The sequence below is a fragment of the Martes martes genome (assembly GCF_963455335.1).
Source record: "Martes martes genome assembly, chromosome: 10".
In the NCBI taxonomy this organism is placed as follows: Eukaryota; Metazoa; Chordata; class Mammalia; order Carnivora; family Mustelidae; genus Martes; species Martes martes.
In genome coordinates, this window is record NC_137898.1 from 19225136 (window position 1) to 19251744 (window position 26609).

Here is a 26609-nt window from a genome sequence, read left to right on the forward strand (position 1 = left end):
CATGACCGTCATGCCCTGACGTTCTGCTAGAGAACAGCTTCACTGTCCTATGAAGCATGCCCAGTGGACAAGCACCCGAAGCACGAGGCTATTGTGAGTGATGCTGACCTGCCCCAAACAAGCGACACCTGTAGGAACATGCAAGCACCCTCACTTTGCCTTCCAATCTAGGAGGGCTGATCGTGACACCACTAATAACCAGCTACAATTTATTAACTGCTCACCACGTGCCAGGTACATCGTGCTGATGAGGTAGGTACCACAATTATCCCCCTTTTACAGAGGAGGCAACTGAGGCAGAGAGAAACCAAGGAACTTGCCTGAGTGCGTGCAGGCGGTCTGAACTTGTCTAGAGATGGACCTCTTCACAATCCATGATGCTTTGCCTTGTTTAGAGGTCCCTAAACCTGATTCGAATATTATTCTATTGCAAGATTTTCTGATATCGTTGAAGTTGCAAATGGGAATAAAAGATTCTTACTCTCCTACACCTTCTGACATTTGGTTCAGCAGCTGTAGACACCACAGCTAAACCTGCGTCCAGGTTTCAGGTGTCCGGCCCCATTTTCATAGCACCTTTGCCCTTGAGCAAGTAGCAGCAAATTCAGCATTGAATGCATCAAACTGTTGAAACTGACTTTATCTGGGAGGAAAAAAAAAAAGTGACTTTATCTGGGGGTGGAGGAAAAGAAGTAGGGAGTAAAGGGACTTTATCACTAGGACGAATGAGAATTATTTTGACATCAAGGGAGAGTCTTTCCTCCATGGGAAAATTACTCCAGTGATCAATCTTTTCAAGAACAGTTACTGCATTTTAACTGGAGCAGCACTACCCTGGGAGTCAGAAGACCTGGGCCCTGTCCTGGTTCTGCTACTTACTGGTCTCAGGCCTTGGCAACGACTCCTCTCGAGGCGCCTGTGTCCTCCTCTGACACAGGGAGCTCGCACAGTGCCCTCCGATGCCCACTTGTGTCTTAACCAAGTGCTGGCAGAGCAATGGTTCCCAAACCACATGCCTTTGGATTGGTTGGCTTTGATCTGACCCTGCTCTACATCATGTAGGGACAGGCTTAGTGGAGATAAAAGTTTTCCATCTGTGTGGGGGATGGAGCAAGGGGGCACGCGCATCCCAGGCTTGGGCCAAGGAGGGTTGTGGGGTGTGGACAGGCCTCTCCAGCAACCCAAAGCACACCCAACTTGCCTTTGCAGCTCGTTACCGAGGAAGATGTCCTTCACTGCACAGCTGGGGATCATGTGATGAGAATGTCCCAAGGACACCTAGAAACACCAGGCGGACATAGACACTGGCCCGCCTGAAGCAGGAGCTAGAAAAGAACAGGACCCACCAGCCTCACATGGGCTCCAAGAAACAGGGCTGGCTCACTCAAAATTACTATTGGCAGCTGTTTTTCAGGTTTTGGATGGTATGACCTTTCTCTCCATAGAGCGTCATAATCTCCAGCTGTCCCCCCTCCCTGTGGACAATTTCAGAATGCTTTGTTAACAGGTTATTGGATGGGGTGGGTGCTGGGTAAATGTCAGGGGCAAAGCACGAGACACGGCACTGCCCGTGACATTGTAATCGAGTGCTGGGAAGCCAGAGGACAGACCCGCGATGCATCAGTCACTCTGCCACTTGCTGGCTGTGTGATCTCAGCCAGCTACTTACCTGCTCCTACCCGCAGTTTCCTCCTCTGTGACACAGGGGTCACACCTATTCTGCAGAACAGAAGAAGGAACAAGAAGCTAAGTCCTTCCTCTCTTGCCACCTACTCCTCAAAGCAATCCAGTCCGGCTTCCAACTGCCCTCACTGCTCACTGTGAGTCCACAAACTTCAACCCTCTTAACAGGAGTGGACGTTCTTTTTTTCACTGCGTTTACCATCATCTGACATGTTTTGTTTATTGTCTCTGCATACCAGGATTAACTCTGTGAGAACAGAAGCCGTTTCCACGCTGTCTCCCTAACTAGCATGCAGACAGTGCTCACATGCTGGATGATTTCACTTCTCTGCTTTTCTACTGCTACAGCCCCATTCCCTACCCACCCACCCACTCGGCAGCCTCCTGACGGATTTCCCCACAACCACACCTCGCCAGCCAGTCCATCCGTCAGTGGTCTCTTTAAACACAAATCTAGGCATGTCATCGAGCTCCTCAATATTCTGAGAATAAAGCCCCAACTCCCAAAGACAGACAGGGGAGATTCGGTCCCACCCCCTCCCCTTGCTCTCTGCCCCAGCCCCATAGGCCTGTCACTCACAGCACCCAGACTCTGACCACAGGGTTCCCGCCCATGCAGTTCCCACACATGCAGTTCCCCGCACCTGCACCTTCCCACCCATCAGACCACGGCTGTGATGCAGGGCTGCAGCGCCAAGGTCAACAGCCTTACTCTGGGATGAGACCAGGAGAGTTTCTCTCGGCTCTGATACCTAGGAGCTGTGTTGCCTTGAGCAGGACACTTCAAGCTGTTTTCTCATCTGTAAAACCAGAATACTACTACCCCCAACCACACAGGGCTGCTATGAGGATTACATAAATAAACACAAAGAACTGGCCCACAACAAGGGCTGAATGTTTTTTATCATGATCCCTTGGGGACGCTGTCCCTGATGCCCCGCACCAAGTTAAAGCGTCCCATATAACAGGTCCACGGAGCACTAGCTAGTGATCCTCTGCAAACTCTTGTCCAATGCTTCCTGCCCTAGATCATGACCTCTGTAAAGGACGTCTCCCGGTCTGGCGCATAGCTATGTCCCAGCACCCAGGGTGGCCCAGGCCCGCCACTGACGCAAAACCCAAGTTCATTCCTTCCCTCAAAAGGGCTGCCTTTGGCCAAGTCTTCCAAAGTCTCCAGATCTGTCCCTAGCTGCCTCCAGGAGTCTGGTGTCTATCGGCACAGAAAGAAAACCAACTTCACAGCCCTCAGATGGTGAGAACGGCTGCCCAAACCACCCAGAGCCCAAGTTAGAACTGTGAGCCGTGAGCTGAGCTCAGCATCTGGTCTTTTTTTTCCCCCGTCGCTTTTCAGTCCTTTTAACCCTCAAGTCATTCCATCTGGCTTGAGATGGAAGTGCCTGTCCCTCAGGGGGCTCAGGGGAGTGATGATCCCAGTGTTAAGCGCCCCAGCAGGGCAGCAGACCTGCCAGCTACTGGACTACCTGATGGGGGAGGGGGGATCACTTCTGCCACGTTTAAAGAACAAGCACCTTAAGGAGCTCCTGGGGAAAGCAGCAGAACAAGCTCTACTGAGGTCAATAAGTTCTTAAACCTGGAACAGGTTTACCTTACAGTCGGGAAACGATGTGCTGGTCCATAAACAGGAAGGGAAATCCTTCCCCTGCTTCTCAGAGTAGACTAGATTCCATCTGGCAACCCAAAGAGAAAGACGCAGACGCCCAGCAGCTAGAAAACACTAGCTTTATACAGAACTCCCCTGGGGGAGTTGGGGGGAGGGTCAGGTGCCCGTCTCCACCTCCACCACTTCTGCCCAGGCGCTAAAGGCCATGTCCTTATGGATGAGAACCAGGCTGGAGGCGGAGCCTGGCTCCTCAGGTACCACAAAGCACTTGTCCTGCCTCTCAGAAATGGTGACCTCAAAGACGTCCCGGGCTGCAGAGACCTCCTGTTCCCCGCCAGTGTCTAGTTCTGGCTCAGTCTGCAACAGTACCACAGTGGGCTCAGAAGCAGTGGGAGGGACACAGCCTGGGCTGGCGGGTGCCCCGGGATGGTGACTGAGCTGGTGCCGCTTGAGGCTTTGGGGGAGGGTGTAGCCCATGCCGCAGGTGGGACAGCGGTAGGGCTTGTCGGCCAGGTGGGACTTGAGGTGGCGCCTCAGCTTGGTAGCCAGCGTGTAAGCCCGGCCACACTGGGGGCACGAGAAGGGCCTTTCTCCCGAGTGTAGACGCTCATGAGCACGCAGCGTGTGTGGGTCTCGAAGGGCCTTCCCACACACGGGGCACAAGTAGGCCTCCCCGGTGTGCGAGATAAGATGGCGCCGCAGCTCAGGCAGCTGGGGAAAGGCATCCGCACAATGCGGGCAGCGGTAAGGACGCTCCCCCGTGTGCAGCCGCAGATGCCCACGCAGGTTGCCCCGCTGACGGAACGCCCGGCCACAGTGCGGGCACAGGAAGGGCTTCTCCCCCGTGTGGAGCCGCATGTGGTTCCGCAGGGAGCCCTGGTTGGCCAAGGGCCGCCCACACACAGGGCACGGGCACGGGGCAGGGGTAGCTGGCACCTGATGGGTCTTGCGATGCAACCGCAGGGAGGGCCGGCGGGCAAAGGCCTTGCCACACTGGTCACAAGCGAAGGGCCTGGCACCTGAATGTACCACCTGGTGCTCTTTGAGGTCTCGCCGGGTGCCATAGGCCTTGTCGCATTGTGGGCAAGGAAAGGGCCGCACCCCGCGGTGGCCCAACATGTGGGCTTTGAAGCTCTCCTCGGAGCTGTAGCTCTTGCCACACTCAGTGCAAAGGAAGGGCTTGTGGCCCGTGTGCACAAATGCGTGCTTCTTCAGGTGGCACAGCTGCAGGAAGGCCTTGCCACACTCCCCACAGCGGTACCGCCGCCTCTGCTTTGGGGAGCTTCCTGTTGAGCCAGGAGGGCTCCGCAAGCGTGCAGGGAAGCCAGGGGGCTGCTGTTCTCCAGCCTGCTGGGCCCCAGGCTCTGAAGTCTTTTCTCTGGGCGGGCACTGACCACAGGGGCCACGTAACTTCCTGACCAGGTAAGCATGCAGCTGGTTGCCCCTGGCAGAAGACAAGTGACCGGCCTCACTGCTCTCTGGGCCCTGCTGGGGAGCAGAGCTGCTCAGAGGCTCAGGTGGCTCCTGTGTCTTCGGTGGGTCCTCCTCCTCCCTGTCACCATCCTGAGGGGGCAGACCAAGTGCTTGGCTCTCCTTGGAAAGTTGATCCTGGGTTTGGGGCTTAAGTCCAGGGCTTACTATACTCTCTCCCTCAATGCTGGGGGGTGACTGGTGACCAGGATCTGCAAAACAAGAGCGGAGTGCTAGGGTTAGGAGAAACTGTAGCAGGTGGTAGCACTGGTGTTACCAAGAAATCTTAAGAATATGTGTCTCCTCCTACTCAGCCCCTAACTTCAGCAGGGGCAAGGACACCAATCTCTTCCTTGGAACATGAACCACAGGCTGTGCTTATCTTCATGTCCAGTCTCAGGTACCTCCTGGGGAAGCACTCTTGGGAACCATGGTGCTCCAAATCTCCAGAGTCCTAGAGAAGGCTACCCCAGAGGTGCCCATTCTCCCTCTAAAGATACACACTTAGGATGAATTAGGCCACCATCTCCTCACCTTAGCTCATCTGAAAATAAATGGACCTCCACCCACGCCCCAAGTAGAAGAAACGTAAGAAACTGGAAACCTTATACACAGCTTGCTGTCTTCATCAACATGACCTTACTTTTCCAGAAAACTTAGGAAGATAAAAGTTGCAAATACTGATACTGTTCATTCTAAGGAAAAGACCCATACTCTGCAACAGAAAGCATCAAAAGACAGGTTATACCCCCAAGACTCTTTGAGCCTCTTGCCTGAAAATTCTAGCCTGGGGTCCATGGATCCTAAGCAATTATGTCATGATCCTTTATTCAATCCCGTTCAAGCCCGCCCCCACTCCACACTGAAAGACCCACCTTATACCAGGCTTCAAAATGTCAATAAATACTCAGGCTTCACCTTTCCCCTCAGAAAACCTACTAACACTTTAGTGTTCTCCTTTATCTCTGTGAACCAAAGCTTTGCTTTTGTCAACAGGGTGTTCTGGTGATAATCTGAGAAGCTACCATCTATTTGCCACATACCTGTCCAAGGTTCTGCTGCATCTTGCCCTGGAGAGTCCACCTCCCGCTGAACACCAGAGTCCACTTCTGTCACCACAGCCATGGCTGCCTCTTCTTCTAGGCCAGGCTCGGTGGGGCTCAGGCCCTCAAAGGGAGGCTGGGGCCACAGGAGCAACTCAGAGCCCGGCAGGACGACCCGGTACACCTGCAGATGGAGCTTCTCGCTGACCCACACCGGGGCCACGTTCCCCTCACTCTCCAGCCTGCCCCGCTGCACCAAACTGCAAAGCAGAGGAACAGCTAGCTCAGGAGATCCTCTTCAGGTGGCCCTCCCTAAAGCCCCAGATGCTGGCAGGCCGAGTCCTAAAGACCCCATGCCCTTGGAACTCACTGCAAAAATTCACTGGGTAGGGAATTACAGTGGGCTTCTGGTTCTGTCTCATGCCATGACAGAAAGCCTCAAAAAGGACATCTTCACTACATACTCTCCTGTAACTTACCTGGTCCAGCCTGAACTCTGCTCACAAGCACACACGTCTCCCCATGGGCCTAGTGACACGTCCTGAAATAAACCAATAAGAGTCCTTCTCCCATGTGTTCGGGGGGACCGGGGTTGGGGGTGGGGGAAGGATGTAACTTTTCCTGAGACAGATCTAATATCTGAATATCTAATCTAATATCTAATATCTAATATCTGAAACCCCTGGAAGGTTAACGGTCTTTGGTTCTGCCTTTACAGGACTGTGTTGTCTGATGTTTCATCCAGTAAAGACCAAAAGACTATCCCCCTCACCTCCCTCCCACTGTGTGGAGAATTACTAAATTGAACACAATACTGCCTTCCAGTGAGGACCAACCAAAAAAAGGAGTAAGAGGTACATCATCTTTCCTTTTTAAGACCTGTTATGCAACGAAACCCTTGACCTGCACTATCTCAACTATTGCTCCAAATAGCCCCAAAAGATTCAAATAAAGAAAAAACCGGCCATCCCTTTATCTTACAAATGAGTTGAATGAGACCCGTCATTTCATTAGCTAGGTAACAAAGCTGGAATTTGATTCCACGGCTTTTTAATTCTAAACACCTCTGCTCTTGGCTTTCATCACTCCTGACAATATAAATGTAGCTTTCAGCAACTTTCTGCACCTGATTCCTTAACTACTGCAAGTGAGGGGAAGAGACAGTCCTGGAGCGAAGGGCCAAAACTATGGCCCATCTCTTGAAGCACCCTGGTTCTTCTAACACACTGAAGAAGACCCAGAGATGACTGAACCGCTTCCAAAATTTCAGTCAGGGAGAAGACAAGTCCTAGCCTTCAATACCTCCTCCTGCCGTGGTTTCACTTCTTCACCCTTCTGCTCCGAGACAGACTCCTCTTCCAGCGGCCCCCAGAGCAGTCCCGGCTGCAGGGGGGCCCCGACACACCAGACCCCTAAGCGGAACTCCTCGGCGAGTGAAGGGCCAAGGGCCAAACCCCGGGGCAGGCTCTTTAGAGCGAGGACGGCCCGGGTCGGCCCGGGCGGGAAGTCTTTGAGGCCCGAAGCACAGCCTTGTCCAGAAGGGATCCATCTCAAGTCCCGGCGCGGGTCGGGAGCTGCAGGGAGATGGGGAGGCAGTGAGGGGACGGCCCGAGAGATCGTGAGGGTGGGGACAGGTGCGAGGGGAAACCGCAGATGTGGTTAGGCCTCGGCAGTCTGAGGGATCTGTAAGGGCTCTAAGTGGGCAGATCGGAGGTTTGAGGGGGCTCGAGGACTCTTAAGTCCCAGAGACTTCTGAGGGCACGGTGAAGGATCCCGGGCTAGGGAAGAAAAGTGCCTGTGGTAGATAGAGAGTGGACCAGGCAGGGAACGATATGTCTATCTAAGGCCAGGGCCGAGGGTCGGAGACACCGCAGGTCACTAACCCAGCTGCAGTTTCTCGCCTTCAGAGAACAGCTCCTCCGACTCCTCCATCCCTCCAGAAAAAGCCTCCTTCCGCCGGAAGTGAACGTCTTCTTCTCCGCTCCTCCCGGAAACAGTCATTGGCTTCCAAATTTCCTGTCGGGAAAGAATGCTAACGGTCAGACTCATCGGTGCACAGATCCGGGAGTTAGGGAATACCGGCGAGGCAAAACTCCGTCCGGGAACATTAAGAACCATAGGATTCCAGAGGACCATCAGGGATTCCAGCATCAGAAAAGCGGAACTAATGTTCCAACCACTCTTTTGGGAGGGACGGGTCGGACACTTATGCTATCCCCCCTTCGAACCTCTCCACCCCCACACCCCCGCCCCTTAGGCTGGCACGTGCAGGAAGTGGGCGGGGATCCTGGAAAGCCATATTTGGACCGGGCAGCGAACCGGAAGTGGGTCGGAGGTGTGGCGGAAGTGGTTGGGGAGTGAGGCGCCCGGGAGGGGGCGGTTCCCGTTCTACCGCGGAGCCGGATGTTTGCCGAGCTTTGACAGGCGTGGCAGAGGGAGCAGTGCCCGACCACGGTGAGCTGCAGGGCGTGGGGTCTTCCTGGGTGGTGGGGGGAGAAAAGGAAGGGACTAGACAGGTCACCGGAAGGGACAGGGTCCGGAGGGGGATGATCTGAGCAGATCCGAGGGTGGGAGCAGGAGTGGGATGGGGCCTAGAATCCTGGCTTTCCCACTGCAGGGATTCAGCCCCATTCCTGGGTCTGCAGTAACGGGACTTAGCTTCCTTCTCTGCTTTCCTCCTGCACTTCCCAGAGCAGAGTCCAGGTCGGATCGCAGTCATCTAGCAAGCCGATGGGAAGGGGAAGTCTCTTTGATCCGATCTGGCGAAACTCTAAGAACAAGAAATTTGGGGGAAGTATTCCAGCCGCCACTAACTAGGCCACGGTCTCATCTCTATTTCTTAATCTCTGAAATGGGATAATTACACCCAGTTGGGGTTTGTAAACCATGAAGCTCTGGACAAACGCACTTGTAGTGAAAGCCTTGCTATTGTGTCGTGGGATTTGCATTTTCGCAATTCTGGGGCCCCAACCAGGAGGGTGATTCCAGTGCCAGAGAGTATGATTTCACGTTGTTATCTGAGCTCTTCGTGAAGATAAGGGCAGAGGCTTTACTTTATCTTTTTACGGGCCCTTTCTGAACCTTCAGAGTCACATGAATGACACTCATTTAGAGAAGTTTTGAGGAATTGACCTGCATCAAGAGACCACCTTATACAGACATAGGTTAAAAGCTTGACTCTGCTGTATGACCTACCTAAACAATTTGCTTATTTTTTCTGGTCCTCGCTTTCCTCTAAGAGTAAAATGGGCTTAGTAGTAAACCTCACTGGTGCTGTGGTGAAGTTAAAAGGTAATTTGTCTACTTTATGGTGCTACATAGGCCCTCAACAAATACTGGTTCTCTTCTCCATTTAGGAGATGGTTTCATTCATTCAGTCAGTCATTCAACAAACGACGGCATCTATGTGCTGAATAGGTCAGGGAGTCTTAGATGGATTCTCAGAGGGACTGTGAACCCCTTAAAATTGCATAAAAGATTTCATGTGTGTGCTGGTTTTTCTTAGGGAAAAAACCCACAGATTTCATCAGAATTTCAGAGAAGTCCAGAGGTTAAAAACTCTGCCTAGAAGGATACTCAAAGATTTTTGTGTAAGTAGGTGTTTTACCTATACAGAAGGGAAATACTAACCTCAGAGTAGGGAATATTTTGCACAGAGCGGAACAGGGCTTGTAGGTGTCTGGAGCCTTAGGCGGCCAGGATACTTCATTTCCACCACTTTAAATTCGAATTTCCCCGAGCCAGCTTCCCTCACCTTCCCACTGAGGGAGCCAAACTTCAGGACTCCCAGAGGAAAGCAGCTGTGGGTTGGAGGCCAGTCAGGCTGGGAGGTGGAAACAACTGTGATTAGTTTTGCTGGAAAAGGAGGTTATGGAATGGGGGCAGGGGTCAGTTCAGAAGAACAGACAAAATAGTGGAGGAGTTCCTGGAAAAGAGGTGGAGTTCAAGTCCAACTCCCCTTTAGAGGGTGTCCCTCTCCTCTCACACATACTTCAGCTCGCAGCTGTTCCTTCTAATCCTGTCATTCGCTTTAATGCAAGTGTTTTAGAATACTGGAGAGTTCTGTTTCTGGGAGGAGCCTGTGCTTCTACAGATAGGGAAATTTAAGTCTAGTTAGGAAAAAGACTTACCCAGTATCTTTGCAACTCATTGGCTCAAGCAGGACTATACTCCAGTTCTCCACAGACCTCATCCCCTGCCTTTTTCGTTGCGTCGGGCACCCATGGTGTGCGGAAAGACTTCTTGGGGTAGCTGTGGGCAGGGCGAATGGGCAGTTGGTGCCTGGACAGTGACAGAAGAGAAGGCACAGAGAGAAGGTTCAGGCCTAACGGGGGTTACTGTGAGCTGAATTCCGTCCCCGTTACCCAGTGGAGTCCCCTTCTGGGGGACTACTCACAGCCATCTGGCTGAACGGGGGAAGGAGTGACGAATCAGGAGTGGATTCCTCGGCTTAGGGGGTTGCCTGCGTTGGAGGCTTGAAGGGGATGGGTGAGGTGGGGCATGGGGCACAGCAGCACTCACTGGGAGAAGTGCGTGCCCAAATAAAAGAGGGTCATCTTTCTCTGCGCTCATGAAAGGGACTTATGTTTTGGTGGTATGCAGCAGGAGGGAATAAGGGTAAGAGGCTGGAGGAAAGGAAGAGAAAGGTTTTTCGGTTTTTGGTTTTTGTATGGCCTTTTGGCTCTTTGGCTGCTTGGCTTTGGCTCAGGAGCTTGGAATGGCTTTTGCCACTGAATCAGCGCGGTTGCCCTGGTAACAGGGTGGTTGTTGCTAGGCGCAGGGAGCCGGTTTACCATCCAGAGTCCTCAGCTGTGAGGTGACGTGTGCCGGAGGTTGTCATGTTGCCTCAGAACCCAGAGGTGTTCAGGCTCTGGATCCTAGCTGGCACTTCTCCCCTCTTCTCCCTCCCCGTGCCTGGTCTTGTTTTCACTCTTTATCTGTCCTGCCGATTCTCTGACCATATATGTCATTTTTGGACTCCAGGAATGTAGTGGGCTTACAACAGCCTCTTTTCTGGGGCTGCACTGAGTGGACTGAATCCAATCCGAGAAGAAGCTGCTCCCCTGGGGCTTCACACAGCCACATACTACCAGCCTCAGACCTGGGAAAACCCAGCTTCGGCATCGGGCTCCTCTCCCTCTCATGGGGCTCTAGCTGCGGGTCTGGTTTTCACTGCCTGTGACTCAGCGCTCTGGATGCTGTGGGCTTCCCCCTTCCCCATCTGTGCTCTCCAATCCTTGGGGCAGTGTCTTGACCTTTCCCACCTTGAAACTGGTGTCAGGAGCTCCCTACGGATAGGAGTGGGCTCGGGAGCCCACAGGATGCTGCAGATTGCCTGCTGTGACTGGCAGGCAGATTCCAGCCCTTGCTTCCTGTTTCTGTCCTGGTGCAGACGCAGCTGGGCACCTCGACCATGGCCTTTCTTCTGGGACTCTGGGGTCTCTGGCCACCTCCTCTTCCCTGGGCCAAAAGTGAGAGATGCAATAGCCTGCGCCACAATTAATCTTTTTCATGAAGGGGGTTTGGAACATCCCCGTACACCTTAGATGCTTGCAACATCTCTCCTTTGTAACCGTTGGGGCCTGGGACGCTTCTGTACACGATGACCCCTGAGGGGAGGGGCGTGGACTTTTCTACCGTCTGCAGCTGGGACTGCATGACTGTACCAGATGGGTGGTGGGCAGCACAGGGCCTGGCACGGCTCGTCCCTAGCCAGCTGGAGGACCTGAGGGCAGGCCCCAAGCTGCATCATCCTCTGCCCCAGCTGCCTTTTCTGGCAATATGCCTAAACTGTGGAGAATCCGGGGCAACATGGAGCCCTTGGCCAGGATGCGATGCGTTGAGGAACAGGAACAAGGGAGGCTGGAGGGAGGAATGAGTGAGAGCAGGAGGGCTTGCTGTAGCAGGTACAAGGGAGACGAGGGTGTCCCTGACTTGCCCCCCCCCCCAGGTTTCTCTTCAGGTTCTGTGGAGTGAAGCTGTGGGGGACAGGCCTGGTCATGGATCCGCTTTCAGAGTTGCAGGATGACCTGACCTTGGATGACACTAGCCAGGCTCTGAACCAGCTGAAGCTCGCCTCCATTGATGAGAAGAACTGGCCCTCGGATGAAATGCCCGACTTTCCTAAGTCAGGTGGGCACTTCTGGATCTCAGGCGGCCTTCCATGCCTTAGAAGGGGAGACTCCGGGCACCTGGGTGGCTCAGTGGGTTAAGCTTCTGCCTTCAGCTCAGGTCATGGTCTCAGGGTCCTGGGATCGAGCCCCACATCGGGATCCCTGCTCAGTGGGGAGCCTGCTTTCCCCTTCTCTCTGCCTGCCTCTCTGACTACTTGTGATCTCTCTCTCTGTTAAATAAAAAAATAAAATATTAAAAAAAAAAAGAAGGGGAGACTCCCTTCCTATTGAAGGGAGACCCCAGGAGAGCAAGAGGAGGGCAAGCAGACCAGCCCCAGGGTGGGGCTGGGAGCACAGGTCCCACCGAGGGGAAGATCAGAGAACACGAGTCTCAGGGAGAACACTGCCAGCCCCCCAGCTTATCCCCTGACTTTGCCATGTTCCACAGATGACTCCAAAAGCAGCTCCCCGGAACCTGTCACTCACCTGAAGTGGGATGACCCTTACTATGACATCGCCCGGCACCAGATTGTGGAGGTGGCAGGTGAGCACACCCACAATGGCACCTTTTACCTCCTGGTCTGCGCTCCCAGCCTGAGGAAGCCCGGCCCTCGTGCCTCAGGGGAAGAGATGGGGCCGGGGCGGGGCCCAGGGGCCCTTCCTGTGGTCTCACCCCTGACCGTGGGGCTCCTGAGTACAATTTTTTAGAATCACAGACTTGATTGTGATGGCCGCTTGGTCTCTCCACCGGCAACCACATCCTGACCTCTGACCCCGTTGTCTCTGTTGGCTGATGGTATGTGGGAGGCAGTGTGGCTTCGTGCCTTGAAGTCAGAGAGTGGTTTGTTTCCAGCTTTGCTGTCTGAGCTCATTTTTTCCCCACAGGGTCGCCGAGAGGATTACAGCAGCGAATGTCTGTCAGGGCCTAGCCGGAAGTCAGAATGTAATGGGCCCTGAATAAGTTGCTAGTAACCTCCCTTCCCTTTGCCCTGATGTCCACTTTTCCACCCCATCAGTTACTGGGGACCAGGGGGGTACCGGTTCCTTTTGGTGAAAAACCTACCTCCAAGGAAGTCTGGAATGGCAGAGCTTCCTTCTAGAAGTGAGGGGCCCCATGACCCCCTGGAAGCATCAGGTTTCTGGCAGATGTGCTACTGTGCTGAGCGTGGGTATGGAGCTCCCCTTGGGGCTTGGCCTCAGTGAGCTCCCACTTTCTTGTTCGTAACACAGGATGCAGAGCAGGAGAGGTAGCAAGGAAGTTGGTGACTGATTTCTGCCCTTAGGGTCCTACTACTACTAGAAGAGGAAACCAGAGTGGTAGGATTCTTTGTCTTTTCCCTAATGGTTGTCTGTCCTCACTGGTGAGGACAGGCAACTGTAAGCCACAGCATGGCCTTGCTCTGAGGCATTGGGGCGGGCAGAGGAAGCCAGGCAGCACATGGCCTGGAGCCCAGTGGCACAGGCTAAGGGGGCCCTGCAGGCATCTGGCCATAGGGAAGCCACAGGGAGCTCTAGCTCTTCTGAATGCCAGGCTCCAAGAGGGACGGGGCCGTTGAAAGAGTTGCCCCTAATGTCAGCAGTGTTTCCGTGGCATTTGTGTTCCTGCTGCCTGCCCTGGCGTGAGTCGGAGGCCTCTGCTGTGGCTTCTTTCACCCCTGCAGAAGCAAGGTTGAAAGTTCTTTCCCGGCCTGGTCCTCACCTGGGGACAGGAGAGTCACCCAAAGGTTTCAGAAGGTTTCTCTCCTCACTTCCCGAAATGGACCTGCGGGGGGCATGGGGGTGGGTATCTGATGAGATATAACATAGTTTCTATCCTCCCAGCTGGTGTGGCCAAGACACCAGGCAGAGCAGGGGGGACCCTCCCCCAGCCAGGCCCCGGGTGACCCCTTTGCTGCAGCATGTTTCTGTTTCCCCAGGGTATGATGAGCCTGAGGGGGCCCAGCCGTAGGTGTGTTCCTGGCTCTCTGTGCTTGGCCTCTGGGCTGTGGATCAAGAAGGGCTCTTGGTAGAGGCTGGGGGGACGGAGGGGTGGCCGCTTGATTGCAGCCCCACTCCCGGGAGCTGGGAGCTTGTGGTACCTGGGAGCCGGAAATAGCAAAGGGTTTTTATAGGAGGTTTGACAGGGGGTGCCATGTGGGGACACCTCCAGAGCCCAAAGGGAAAGGGGCTCCTGGGGACTGAGAGGCCATGTCCTGTGGAGAGAGGCTGGCCTTAGCGCTGGCTCAGGGCCCCTCTGGTGGCGGTGTCCCCATGGCTGTGTCTCTCTGACTGCTGAGAAGAGTTTGGATGTCATTTGACGAGACTATGGTGATGTCCTTCTTGGGAGGCCAGTTTCCCGGCATTAGAAACCGGAGAAAGAGCCCATGTTGGACTGGAGGGCGGGTGTGGGGCGACGTCCCCAACTCGTGGGTAGCCTGCGTCTTCCATGCTGGTGGTAGCTGTCCAGCTCCACCGTCAAATTTGACTCAGTCCCGAGTGGGTTCTTTCCAGTGGTGTGCTGGCAAACGTTTAACAGTTCATTCTCCGGAAAGGGGAAAAAAGAGGGCTATTATTTATTCGTAGCATTTGTAATTCCTACCACAGCAGATTCCAAGCACCAACCTGACATCAGCTGGCTGCAGTATTCTCGACCATTGAGCAGTTTGACGAATGTGGGAGCCGGCCCCAGCTCCCCAGCTCCCACCTCCCACCCCCTGGGCCCGCGCCGCAGGTTGTGGGCAGCCGGTGGCTGGTCGGGCGGTTCTCAGCCTGCCTGCTGGAGGACGGTGCTGTTGCTGATTAACCCCCAGGCCAGCCCGGAGCGGTCCTGATTGGCATCCGGGGAATGCAGAGGCTCCCTGCTCGGGCAGCTTGCTCTTTTCCTGGTGCTTTCCACAAGTGCTGCGTCTTCTCATCGAGCCCTCGCCCCCAGTGCCCTGGAGACAGCAGGGCACCCAGCTCCTCTCCTCTTAGGCTGTTCTCTCCTGAGGTCAGGAGGGAAGTTCCTTTTCACCCTTGCTTTGCGTAGCGACATATTTGCCCTGTGTGCTGGTGGGTGCCAAACCACCCACGAACCTGAGCAACGGGACTCCACTCCAGGGAGGGGCGGGCGGCAGCTAGGCCCTGGGGTCACCCGCGTCTTGTTCCTCGCTTGTCTGAGAGTCTTGCTGTCCCGCACCTTACCGATCACCCTTTTGCCCCCATCCGCATCCGACAGAATCCTGCAGGCACTTTTAAGCCCTGTGGTCAGCCTGGAGGACTCAGTGAGGGAAAACACACATTACTCGGTCAGGGAGCAGACAGTCCAGTGAAGGGGTTCTGAGAACTGGCCAGAGTCCTCTTTGAGCATATGAGTGATGTGGATCTCTTCTCTTAGGGTATGTGTGCATCATATTTTTCATTGATCATCATGACCTTGGTGGAGTCCCGGTTGAGAAAGCAAAGTTTCCCGTTTATGAGGTGTCAAGGCCAGCTGAGCAAGCCGCAGGCCCCTGGCCCCTCACCTCAATTGCTTGCTTAACCGGTTACCAGCTCTTTAAATTCCACAGCCCTGTGAGCTCGGACTTCCTGTCCTGGCTAAGCCCTCAAACCTGCCAGCCAGTGAGGGCTGCCTCCGTGTTGGGGGAAGGATGAAAAGAATCTTTTGGAATGCCTCATGCCCCTCCCTGCATTTTCCCCTTCATTCTGGGTCTTTCCTCCACTTAGAGGGGAGTAGGCAGATGTCCCTCCCCTCACAGGCTCATGGCAGAAGGCCCAGGGGTTTCTGAGGTTCCAGATTATGCATGAGGCTGGCTTGACCAGACTGACCCTTTGTCCCTCCTTCACCAGTCTGCTCCTTCTCCTGTCAGGGCCTACGGGAAGAGCTCAGAACAGGCCTGAGAGCCACCCCCACTGGGCTGGAGGGAACCCAGCAGCTCAGGATCTAGGCGAGGGCGTGACAGAAAGCAGGTGGCATCTGGTTCTTCAAAACAGACTGTTTGCTGGATCCAGCTGCACCTTTTCTGGCGGCTTGCAGAGGCTTTTCTGCTCCTAAGTCTGGAGAACCTCTGTCCCAGGCTTTGGGAAACTGTCTAAAGCAGTCTTGTAACCTAGATATCATGATGAGCAAACTCTGAAATAGAACCAGGCGCGCATTGTAATGCTGACCAATGACTTTGTGTAGGCTTCCAGCACAAAGGTTTCTCGAATACCTGCCACATGCTGGCCCCGGGACCAGCACTAGAATTTCTGATATGGGTGAGACATGATCCCTGCTCATAAGCCAGTGGAGGGGACAGGCACCTAAACAATTCTGCAGAAGAGTCAAAGTGTCACAACAGAAATGGGAGCCCTGAAAACGTTTCAGCTAAACTGTCTGGGGAAAGGAGGAGCGGACACAGGCTTCTGGGAGGAGATCATGCCTGGAATGAGTCTTAAGGGTTCCGAGGAGTTAGCCTGGAGAAGGGTTGTGGAATTGTCTTGAGAAGTTCTGTCTGGCAAGAGAAACAGCAGAGGCCCAAAGCTGCCTGGTGTGGACTGGGTTGCAAGCACATCAGTGTTGGAAGTGTGCATGGTGTCGAGCCTGGAGAGTCCTGCGAGTCATTCCAAAGAATATCTACAGGGCGCTGGGGGCCGGTGAGAGTGCAGATTGTTTATCTGGGGTGGAGTTCAGGAGGATTCAAGGCAGGAGAGTTGCGGGCAGGTAATTGTTTGTAATTCTCCAAAGCTAGAAGTTGGGGCAGGTTTCAGATGGAAGAGCAGAGCCTCTCCCTAGGCTCGGGGTATTTTGGGTGGAGATGGGCTGGTTGGAGGGGCTGATCTAGAGGTTGGACGTGGTAGTCAGATTGCTGGCAGTGAGGTGCTGAATCAGGCCAATGCACCAAGCCATGCAGCCAGCAGGGCCTGGGGCCACGCTGCCCACATTCTGGAAGCCTCCTTCAGCCCCTCTGATGAGTCCTTCCTCAGCCCTGCAGAAAAGGGTCAGAGCCTTGGCAACCACTTTGGAAAAGTACTGACTCCTGGGTTAAGTCACTGACGGAGAAGAAGCATCAAGATCATGGTTTACTAAATATGGAGAAGGACACTCGGCAAGGCATTGGGGGGAGGGGTGGTCCTTAGTCCGCAGAGGTGGGTGGAGAACACAGTCCATGCATTTCATGTGTTGTATAAGTATTTTCATTTGCCTCTGAAGCAATGGCAGTTAGGCAGTTGTGGTTTGGTGTCCCTGGAGAGGCGTGAAGGTAAAGATGCAGGGAGGGTTCTTGGGACATGGAGTGGGGACCAAGCCTTGTCCTTATCAAGCTTTGTTTGGTGTCCCTGATCTGTGATGACCCTGGAAGAGCATCTCACCTTGGAGGGCAGTAGCTCCCCAGCTTCCCAACAAAGCCAGATGATCAAACCATCAAATAGTGACCAGTTTTAGACAAACACCCCTGAGCGATTACAGCCAAACAAGCATTTTTCCAAAGCATTACAAATGCCTCTGAACTCCATGTTCTGTTGACTATCCTTAATGAGAAAGGATGTGATTTTTAGAAATGTCCAGAAGTCAGAGCCAATGTGGTTATAATCCTAGTAATAAAATCAGGAAGTGCTGCTCGTGGTCAAAAATGAGACCGGTGTCATTACTCCCATGTTCTCCATGGCCTTGGACTTGCCAAGAAGGCAGCGTCAAGACGCTTTCCAAATGCATGCTGCTCAGAGGGGACACTTCTGGAACAATCATGGGCTTTTAAGATGACTGTTTGGCAAGGTCACAATTGCTTGGGTGGGTGTGACTTTCAGTTTTTTTTAGTTAACCGTTTTAAAATGTGCAATCGGTGCTATTTTGGACCTTCACAGTGGGGTGCAGCCACCTCTGTCTAGTCACAGCTTCATCCCTACCCATGCCAGATCCCATAACCAGAAACAGCCAGTCCGTAACCTCCCTCCTCCCAGCAACTGGCAGCCACGGATGTGCTGTGTCTGTGAATTTGCCTATTCTAGATAACTCCCATAAATGGAGTCATACAATAGGTAGCCTTTGGGGTCTGGCTCCTTTCACTTAGCTCACTTAGCATCCTGTTCTCAGGGTCCATTCACAATGTAGGATGGATCAGTACTTCATCCCTTTTTGTGGCCAACCCATATCCCTCTGCATGGATATACCACATTTCCTTTAGCCATTCACGCATTGATGGGCATGTGGGTGTTTCCGCCAGGTGGGACTTTGAATTAACGTTATTTTTTTAGAGCCCAGCTTAGTAGCCCTGAGAGCAGCCTGTCCCTCCTTCTTCAGCGATACATGCCTGAGTGCAGACAGCTGCCCAGGCTGTGTGTCGGCCACTCTGGCCCCTCTACCATGTGGCACAGATCTCCGGGCCTGGCACCCTTCAGTTCCTCGCCCCGCTTCTCTCCGTTGATCTTCCACTCACCGCTCCAACTTTCTCTACACCTAGGAGATGACAAGTATGGGCGGAAGATCATTGTGTTCAGTGCCTGCCGAATGCCCCCGAGCCACCAGCTGGACCACAGCAAACTCTTGGGGTGAGTACCCACAGGGATGGTGGTGGGACAGGCGACCAGACCCCCCTCCCCCACCATGGCCTGATGCCCAGTGGTACCCAGAGGTACCAAGCTGCCTCCCTCCACGCCTCTCCTCTCCTCCCAAGGGAGCTTTTCCTTACATTTTGGGGAGAGCACCGGGCTCGGTGTCTGATCTGGTTTCTAGTCCGGGAAACTGCAGCCTTGGCAGGTGTCTTCATCCTTCACCGAGGGCGTCAAAATGCAGCCCTCCTTCCTTGTAGGGTGGAGATAGTGCCCACGAACACCTTGAGAAAGTAAAATACTGTCCCCCGGTGCGGACTGGTGGGGATGATGCGTCGCTTGTGCTGTGCTTACAGTTCATCATGTACATGAATGATTTGGGTTTTTTTGTGCCAAATTTGGTGCCAGTGGCCTCTGTACCTGTCTGGATCCGGTTAGCAAATACATGTACTAGCTCTGGCTGGTCTAGAAATTGAATGCCTGTCTGAAGGCTGATTGAAAGCAGGAGTTTGACAGACCTGTTCTTTCCTAATTTTTTTTTTTAAGATTTTATCTGTTTCACAGAGAGAGAGAAGGGGGAGGAGCCGAGGGAGAGAGATAAGCAGACTCTGTGCTGAACGCAGGGCCCGACATGGGACTCGATCTCACAACCCTGAGATCATGACCTGAGCCGAAACCAAGAGTCAGAGTCTTAACCAACTGCACCGCCCAGGTGCCCCTGCCAGACCCTGTTCTGGCAAGCATTCATTACCGAGCCACAGCGGGCTGCCGGCACGCGCCCAACCTCCATGGAGGCAGAGCCCTAGCAGACTTCTCTTGAGGCACCTTTGTGCATGTCTAGTTAGCGTGTTGCATGTCTCTCCTGGTCTCTTTAAAGCACTCCCTGAAACTGAAGGTGGCTGCACTGCCCATACCAGCTCTTCGGGATCCTGAATGGTTTTGTGTGTGAGTGTGAGTGTGTTGTGTGGGGGGGGGGGTTGGGGGTGGTGGTGGTGTGTGTGTGTAGGGGTGGGGAAGGGTCAGGGACAGTCCGGGTGTGTGTCTGTGTGTACGTAGGGGTGCAGAGGGGTCAGGGACTGGCTGTGTGTGGAGCAGAGTAGGGGTGGGAGGGGAAGGGTCAGGAACAGGCCAGGGGTGCGGCTGCAGAAGGGGAAGGGCCTGAGTGCAGAGTCCACAGCTTGATGAGCCAGACCTGAGGCTCTCCAGCCTTGTGGGAGTTTTCTGCCAGGCTTCCGGAGCCCTTCTCCTGTCGCCCCCCAGCCAGGCAGGCAGAGCCTTGTTGAGGCCGATCACATGGCCCAGCCAGGAACAGGCCAGGGAGCTCAGCCTGAGGGCGGCTGAGTCACACACCCTACCCTTCGGTTTCAGGTTTCATGCACAGCCACAGCGACTGAGTTGGCAGGTGACAGACTCCTGGCCAGATAATAGTTGGAGTGGGAGGAAGTCAGAGGAAGGAGATGGGAAAGCACCCAGGTTTCAGGAGAGCGCTTGCTGAGTGAGTCCGCTCCACTCTTCCTCTGACTTCTGGACACCCTCCGCCATCCGTCCTGTCTGTCCCCCATCCCTTCCTAGAGGGGGTCTTCCTGCCCACCCCCCCCAGCCTGCAGGGCAGCACTTTCCTCGTGGGTCAGTCTCATTATTGCAGCCGAGGCCTTTCCCGGCCATCCAGCCACATCCGGGGGTTGGAAGAGAAAGTGCCCGAAGTTTGGATTCAGACCAGTTAATCTCACTCTGCCTCTTACCAGCTGTGTGTTTGGGGGCAGTTCTCTTCTGAATCCTATAAAAATAAAAATTGTGCCCACCTCACAGGGTTGTCATGGGCATTTGGTAAGATAATATGCATGAAATGTCATCGTATACATTTGTAAAGTACTACAGATTTCAAGGATTTAAAAAAATGTAAGTAGCTTTAAAGAAAAAATACAGACAATGATAAATAAAGTCTCCCATGAACCTGCCACCCGAAGAGAAAACTGCAGTTAATATTTTCGTGTATTCACCTATTTTTTTTCTATAACGTAAACAGATCTTTGTGTACTCACCTCTGTATCTCACATAACATTACCTTCTGAGCACTAAACACACTTCCAAGACATCTTTTAAAAACATGTTATTGGCGTACCACTTGACGAATTTTCAGAAACTGAATACACCCATCCACACCCACAGACCTCCCTTTGTTCTTCTAGCCGGTTCCCCAGAGGGTAAGCACTCTCTTGACACTTGACTTCACAGATCGCTTCTGTCTGCAGAAACATCCCGTGAGGTGTCCTATTTCTAGATGGCCTGTAATTTATTTAACCAATTCCCTGTTCCTGAACAGTTAGCTTGCTGCTCAAAAAATGTTTTTCCGTTGTAAAACAGGCTGCTGTGAACAGCCTTCTACAAAAACAGTTCTGCCCATTTCCGATTGTTCTTTAGGGTGACTTCCTGGACATATTTTTAGCGGGTCGAAGAGCATGGACTTTTTATTAGCTTCTGACAAACATCACTTTATTGCCCTCCGAAAGGTCATAACATCCAGCAAAGGATGACTGTATTGTCACTGCAGTTTTTGCTATCTTGTAGTTGCAGAATGCCGTCTTTTCATGTCACAGCCCTTTGTAAGCTGTGGAGTTTTCAGTGTGCTCAGGGCTCGGTTACCGTGGAGCAGTAATAATCCAGCATTAACACTGCGCATGCCTGCCTGTGTGTCAGGTCAGCAGGGTGAGCTTGGAGTAGTTCAGCTCCAGGCTCCAGGGCAAGCTGGGTGACTCTGACTTAGCACTTACCCTCTCTGAGCCTCACTAGCCTCACGTTTAAGGAGGGGATAATCAGCCCCAGCTGTTAGGAGGAAGGTGTGAGATAATGTATGTGGAGTGCTTGGCAGACACTAAAAGATAAAATATTGATGAATGGTGACTGTCATCATCATGATCGCCTCGGGGCGGTCCCATAGGGAGTGTTACTCCCATTTTTCTGCAGGGTATGCGAGAGGGCCCCAATTCCAGTCCTGGTCTTCTGGTTTCTGGCTGGGGCTGCTGTTCTCATTCTTCTTTCTCGGCCCAGCCCAGCCGCCACTCGGAACCTCCTCCGCACAGTGGAGCGGGTGATTCCGCAGCCCGAACAGGCAGTGCAGGAGAGGGGCTCCTGGGGAGGTGGAGGATGGACTCAGGGGACCCTTGCAGTGCCAGGTTGTGCCTCCAGGGGCCCCCCCTGAATCGAGGCTAGGCCTGAGTGGGGCTTTGCTCTTGTAGGTACCTGAAGCGCACGCTGGACCAGTATGTGGAGAGCGACTACACGCTGCTCTACCTGCACCACGGCCTGACCAGCGACAACAAGCCCTCGCTCAGCTGGCTCCGGGACGCCTACCGCGAGTTTGACCGCAAGTGGGTTGGGGCCCGGGGGCAAATGGCTGTGGACCGCTGCCCTCTGCCTGCTCAGGATCTTATTCCATGTGGGGGGAGGGGGGCGGGGGGGAGAGGAGGCAGGTCCCCCCTCCCCCCACTCCCACCCCCAACCCCGCTCTGGGTAAAAGCAAAGAACCTGAATTTGGAACCTCCTGGGCTTAAATCCCAGTCTCTGTACTTCCTTGCTCTGTGACCTCTCTTGAGTCTCTGTTTCCTAGTCTGTAAAATGGGACAACCGTGGCACTTACCTCTCAGGCCTTCCCTGAGTACGCAGGTCAGAAAGTGCACCCAAAGAACCTAGCTCTGTGCCTCTCGCACCACACCCGCTGCTGAGTTCCTGGTGTCTCTCTGCAGGTACAAGAAGAACATTAAGGCCCTGTACATCGTGCACCCCACCATGTTCATCAAGACCCTGCTCATCCTCTTTAAGCCCATCATTAGGTGAGGGGGCTGATCAGGGAGGACAGCGGCCTCCCCGTGCCTCCCTTGGAACTCTGAACCAGACACCTGAGGCAGCCAAGCCTTCTGGGGACAGGCCTTCAGACAGCTGTGTCTGATCTCGGGGGGCTGCTGAGGGGGAGGTGGAATCCTGCCGAAATGGGCCCACCGGTGCCTACCCATGCCCTTTATTCTGCCGGCAGCTTCAAGTTCGGGCAGAAGATCTTCTATGTCAATTACCTGAGCGAGCTGAGCGAGCACGTGAAGCTGGGTCAACTGGGAATCCCTCGCCAAGTGCTCAAGTGAGGCGGGGGCTGGGGCTCAAGTGCTTGCCAGGCTCACAGGGGCCGGGGGACATGCCAGCCAAGGGGGAGGGAGCTTTGAGCAGCCCCAGATGAGCAGAGGAGGTGAAGGTAGTGACGAAGAGCCCGCGCAGGGGTGGGAGAGCGCGGGTTCAGGTCCCGCTTCTGTCACTTAAAGAGCTCTGTGACTGCAGCCCCTCAGCCCTGCCTGGCTTGGTCGTGTGTCATGCAGGGCTGCCAGGCGGCCTGGGTGAAGTGACCCTGTGCAGCTGCACAGGGAGCGCCTGACGAACGAGGGTTGCCAACGTGACCGCAAAGTCAGGTCGGCGGCCTGACCCTCCCATCTGCCTCCCCAAGGTATGACGACTTCCTCAAATCCACACAGAAGAGCCCCGCCACCGCCCCCAAGCCCATGCCGCCACGGCCCCCTCTGCCCAACCAGCAGTTCGGGGTCTCGCTGCAGCAGTGAGTAGTGGAGAGGCGGGCAGGCCTGGCCAGTGGGGCCCACAGAGGGCGGCAGACCCCGCTTACTGCCCCTGTTCCCAACAGCCTCCAGGAGAAGAACCCAGAGCAGGAGCCCATTCCGCTTGTGCTCCGGGAGACCATCGCCCACCTGCAGGCCCACGGTGAGTTCCAAGGCCGCTCACTGGCCACAGGGCCTCCAGGACCTGCCCCTTCCCCTTCAGCCCTGACCCCAGGCCCCTCCTCAGCTTGGCCTCCCAGGTCCCCTCAGGAAGCTGCAGGGCAGGGCTGAGGGGCCCCACGTGCACCGGCGCCTACACCGACCCTGCCTGGAGCCCCGAGACTGAGCGGGCCCAGGCATCTACACCCTGCCCCAGAGCCTAGACTCACCGGGGCCCCGCTGTTCCCCAGCTCTCACCACTGAGGGGATTTTCCGGAGGTCGGCCAACACCCAAGTGGTACGGGAAGTACAGCAGAAGTACAACATGGGTGAGTGGTCTGGGGCTGTGGCCTGGGGTCGCAGGGCCAGTACGGATCCTGGGGGGGCTGGTGAGCGGGGGACATGTATGTGACTGTGAGGGGGCCTCTTTGCTTTCTGCTCCCCTGTGAGCAAGGGCCCCATGTTCTGTTCCTGCTAGACATTCTGTGGCATTTGGCCCAACTGCAGGGGTTCCGCTCCTGCCTGGCTGTCCCAGGCCCCCTGCCTCATCCATCAGGCTTCCGGGTCCCGGGTTTCAGGAGTCACTGGGGGGCCCAGTTCTACCCGGTTCCCTCATCACAGAGCGAGAGGGGAAGGCATATGCGAGAGGAGGCTCTGAGTGGGGTGGGGGGTGCTGGTGCAGTGGGCTCTGCTTAGCCTCCAGGCTGGGCCCACTCCTTCCCCCCCCACTCCTTCCCCCCCCACCCCGCCCCAGGGCTGCCAGTGGACTTCGACCAGTACAATGATCTGCACCTGCCAGCGGTCATCCTCAAGACCTTCCTCCGGGAGCTTCCTGAGCCCCTGCTTACCTTTGACATGTACCCCCACGTCGTGGGCTTCCTCAGTGAGTGCCCCCGCCCTTCCCTCCCCTGCTCTGTGCTGTTTCTGCTGGGTTGGGATCAGGCCTGGACTCAGAGCAGGCAGGTTTGGCCTGTCCGCCAAGAAAATGCTGGGGGGGGGGCTCTCGGCTCTGGCTCATGTCCCTGGCCGCTGTGACCCGGGCCCTGGTTCCTTGCAGACATTGATGAGAGCCAGAGAGTGGAGGCGACGCTGCAGGCACTCCGGGCACTGCCTGAGGAGAACTACCATGTGCTTCGTTTCCTCGTTGCCTTCCTGGTGCAGGTGAGACCAGGGCCTCTGAGGTGCGCCCGGAGGAGGGCGGGAGAAGAAACCGCCAGCCCACCGCTCCTGGGCATGGGAAGCAGGGTCCGTGGCTTCCTGCTGGAGCGCCCCAATTCCCTCCACAGATTTCTGCCCACTGTGACCAGAACAAGATGACCAACACTAACCTGGCTGTTGTCTTCGGCCCTAACCTGCTGTGGGCCAAGGATGCTGCCATCACCCTCAAAGCCATTAATCCCATCAACACGTTCACCAAGTTCCTTCTGGATCACCACGGGGAGTTGTTCCCCAGCCCTGACTCCAGGGGCCTCTGAGCTCTGCCCTGCTGCCCCTTCTCGGAGAGCCCCAACGGGGACTCTTCCTCCTGGCTTCAGCCTTACGGGAGCGTGGGGCTCCTGCCCAGGAAGGGGCCGTGAGGCCCTGGGAGCTGGAAGCTGGGGCCAGCCGACCGGGCAGCTCTTCCTCCCACTCTGTCCAGCCCGCCTCACCAGCCCCGGAGGCCGCGCTGTAACTACGGGACATTATTCTTTGCCTTATACTTCTCACTGCCTCCTTGGATCCCTGGCTCCTAGCCAGGCTCTGCAGTGCTGGCCTTGGCTCTTCCAGCGGGAAGAAGACTGGCCCCAGCAACTGCTTCCCCACTTTCTCCTGCCTCTCTTCTCCTGGCTACTGCGGAGGCCTAAATCACTGCCAGCTGGGCTGGTAGCTGGGGCTGGTTCTCCCCTTCCTGGCTGCTGGGGAATAAGCAGCTGAGCTGGGCTGGCTTGGACCCGCCCTACGGAGGCACCTCCCTGCCTGGGTGAAGGCCTGTGTGCGACCACCCGCTCCTGTCCTCCCCTCTAGAGGTTCAGCCTTGGGTGTTGACATGGCTAAGGACTGGCAAGGCCGGAGTCTGCTTCCTGCTTCTGCCTGCTTCTCTTGCACACATCCTGGGTCAGCCCTTCTCAAGTGATACTGCCCCCAGGATGTCCCAGCCCCCTGGTTCTGCCAGAACTGGCAGCTTGGATGATAGGGTTGAGCTCAGCATCCATTTGAAACAGTCACTCCATTCCTGCCCCAAAGCCCCCAGTGTCTGGTTGGGCCAGTGACAGTCTCAGCCCCCCATGCCTTGCCTCCCCTCTCCCCACTTGCACAGATCCTCATCCTAATTGTGGACAGGTCTGTGGTGGGGTCACAGGTCACACTGGTCCCTGCTCTGGCTGGAAGCGACTCAGTGCCTCAGGATCTGTGGCTTCTTCCTCCAGCTAGCGACTCCTCGAGAGGCTGAGCAGAGACCTTGCTAATTAAGTTAACCCCTGCTGGGGGAGTTCTAGCAACGTCCCCCAGGGTCTCTGGGCCCCAGGGCCCTCTCATCTTTCAGAAAACCTGGACCTGGATGATTGGTACTTCTCATTCCCACTGTGTTCCTTAGAATTACACACCTTCCTGATGAATGCTGGGGACCCCACTTCCTGCAGCCTTGTCCCCTGGCAGCAGAGGGAGGTACCTGCACAGTGGCCCTAACCCCCTAGCCTTGGCCAGAGCCTGTACTGTGAGGGCCCTCATGGACCAGCCCAGCCCCATCTGCACTGTGGGCGTGGCCTGGGTCCTGACCTCACTGGGTTCTCCCCCAGGACGTTAGCACGTCAGGACTCCCGTGGGCCTGGAGTAGCTGCTGGTTCTGTGTGGCTCCCTCTCTGGCCCGAGCCAGGCTTCTGCTTTCTGTCCTCCTTTGTCTATCAGGTGTTCTGCACAGCCCCATTTACGGGGGAGCCTCGTAGATCTCTCTGGTCTTTCTCGTGTCCCCTGTCCCACTGGTCTTACCGGGGGGAGGGGGAGAGTACTGTGAATCAAGTGTTCACATTCACACTTAGTAACTTCTAGGCACCAATCATGTATTTCACCTTTGCACTTTTTGTATTTCAATAAAAAAGGATGATGGAACACTGCCCACCTGGAAGTTAGGGAGCATGCCCAGAGGCTCAGAATGGCGGGAAGGGTGTGGTTGTGGAAGCTGAGCAGGTAGGGCCTCAGGAAGTCCCCTCTGCAGTCCACCTGACCCCGTCCGTCCTTGTCTCGTTCCCTTGGGAGTGGGTATGAAGCCACTTTCTGACATTGCCCAGGCCTGAACGTGTGAACGGTGACCCCCACATTGCTTGTGTGCAACATCCCAATGGGCTGCCAAGGGCAGTGTCCCACGACCAAGGCCTCTTCTGGTCCTGAACAGAGGGGACTGTGGTGCCAGGAGTGTGGGCTTGAGTCCCGGTGCCATCACCCTCCACCATATCCTCAGGCCACCTGAAGA

The 26609-nt window shown here is 55.0% G+C and overlaps 2 protein-coding genes across 3 annotated transcripts; one reads left to right on the plus strand and one right to left on the minus strand.

Annotated features, from left to right (window-relative positions):
* Window positions 1-3409: 3409 nt before the first annotated feature.
* ZNF408 (zinc finger protein 408) lies at window positions 3410-8057 on the minus strand. Its single transcript, XM_080817110.1, has 5 exons — window positions 7701-8057; window positions 7120-7391; window positions 6297-6358; window positions 5818-6077; window positions 3410-4986 (listed from the first exon to the last, which is right to left on the minus strand). The coding sequence occupies exons 1-5, from the start codon at window positions 7966-7968 to the stop codon at window positions 3461-3463; spliced, it is 2388 nt and encodes a 795-aa protein (XP_080673236.1). The 5' UTR covers window positions 7969-8057; the 3' UTR covers window positions 3410-3460.
* Window positions 8058-8177: 120 nt separating this feature from the next.
* On the plus strand, window positions 8178-26253 carry ARHGAP1 (Rho GTPase activating protein 1). 2 transcript variants are annotated; one of them, XM_080816106.1, is made up of 14 exons: window positions 8252-8271; window positions 9323-9407; window positions 11768-11949; window positions 12379-12474; window positions 18326-18413; window positions 21650-21781; window positions 22157-22243; window positions 22444-22542; window positions 22900-23007; window positions 23092-23168; window positions 23416-23493; window positions 23919-24047; window positions 24222-24325; window positions 24451-26253. In XM_080816106.1, the coding sequence occupies exons 3-14, from the start codon at window positions 11817-11819 to the stop codon at window positions 24637-24639; spliced, it is 1320 nt and encodes a 439-aa protein (XP_080672232.1). In that variant the 5' UTR covers window positions 8252-8271; window positions 9323-9407; window positions 11768-11816; the 3' UTR covers window positions 24640-26253. The 2 variants fall into 2 exon arrangements, with proteins under 2 accessions (XP_080672233.1, XP_080672232.1); XM_080816107.1 differs by lacking the exon at window positions 9323-9407 and having other exon boundaries at window positions 8178-8271.
* The last annotated feature ends 356 nt before the right edge of the window (window positions 26254-26609 follow it).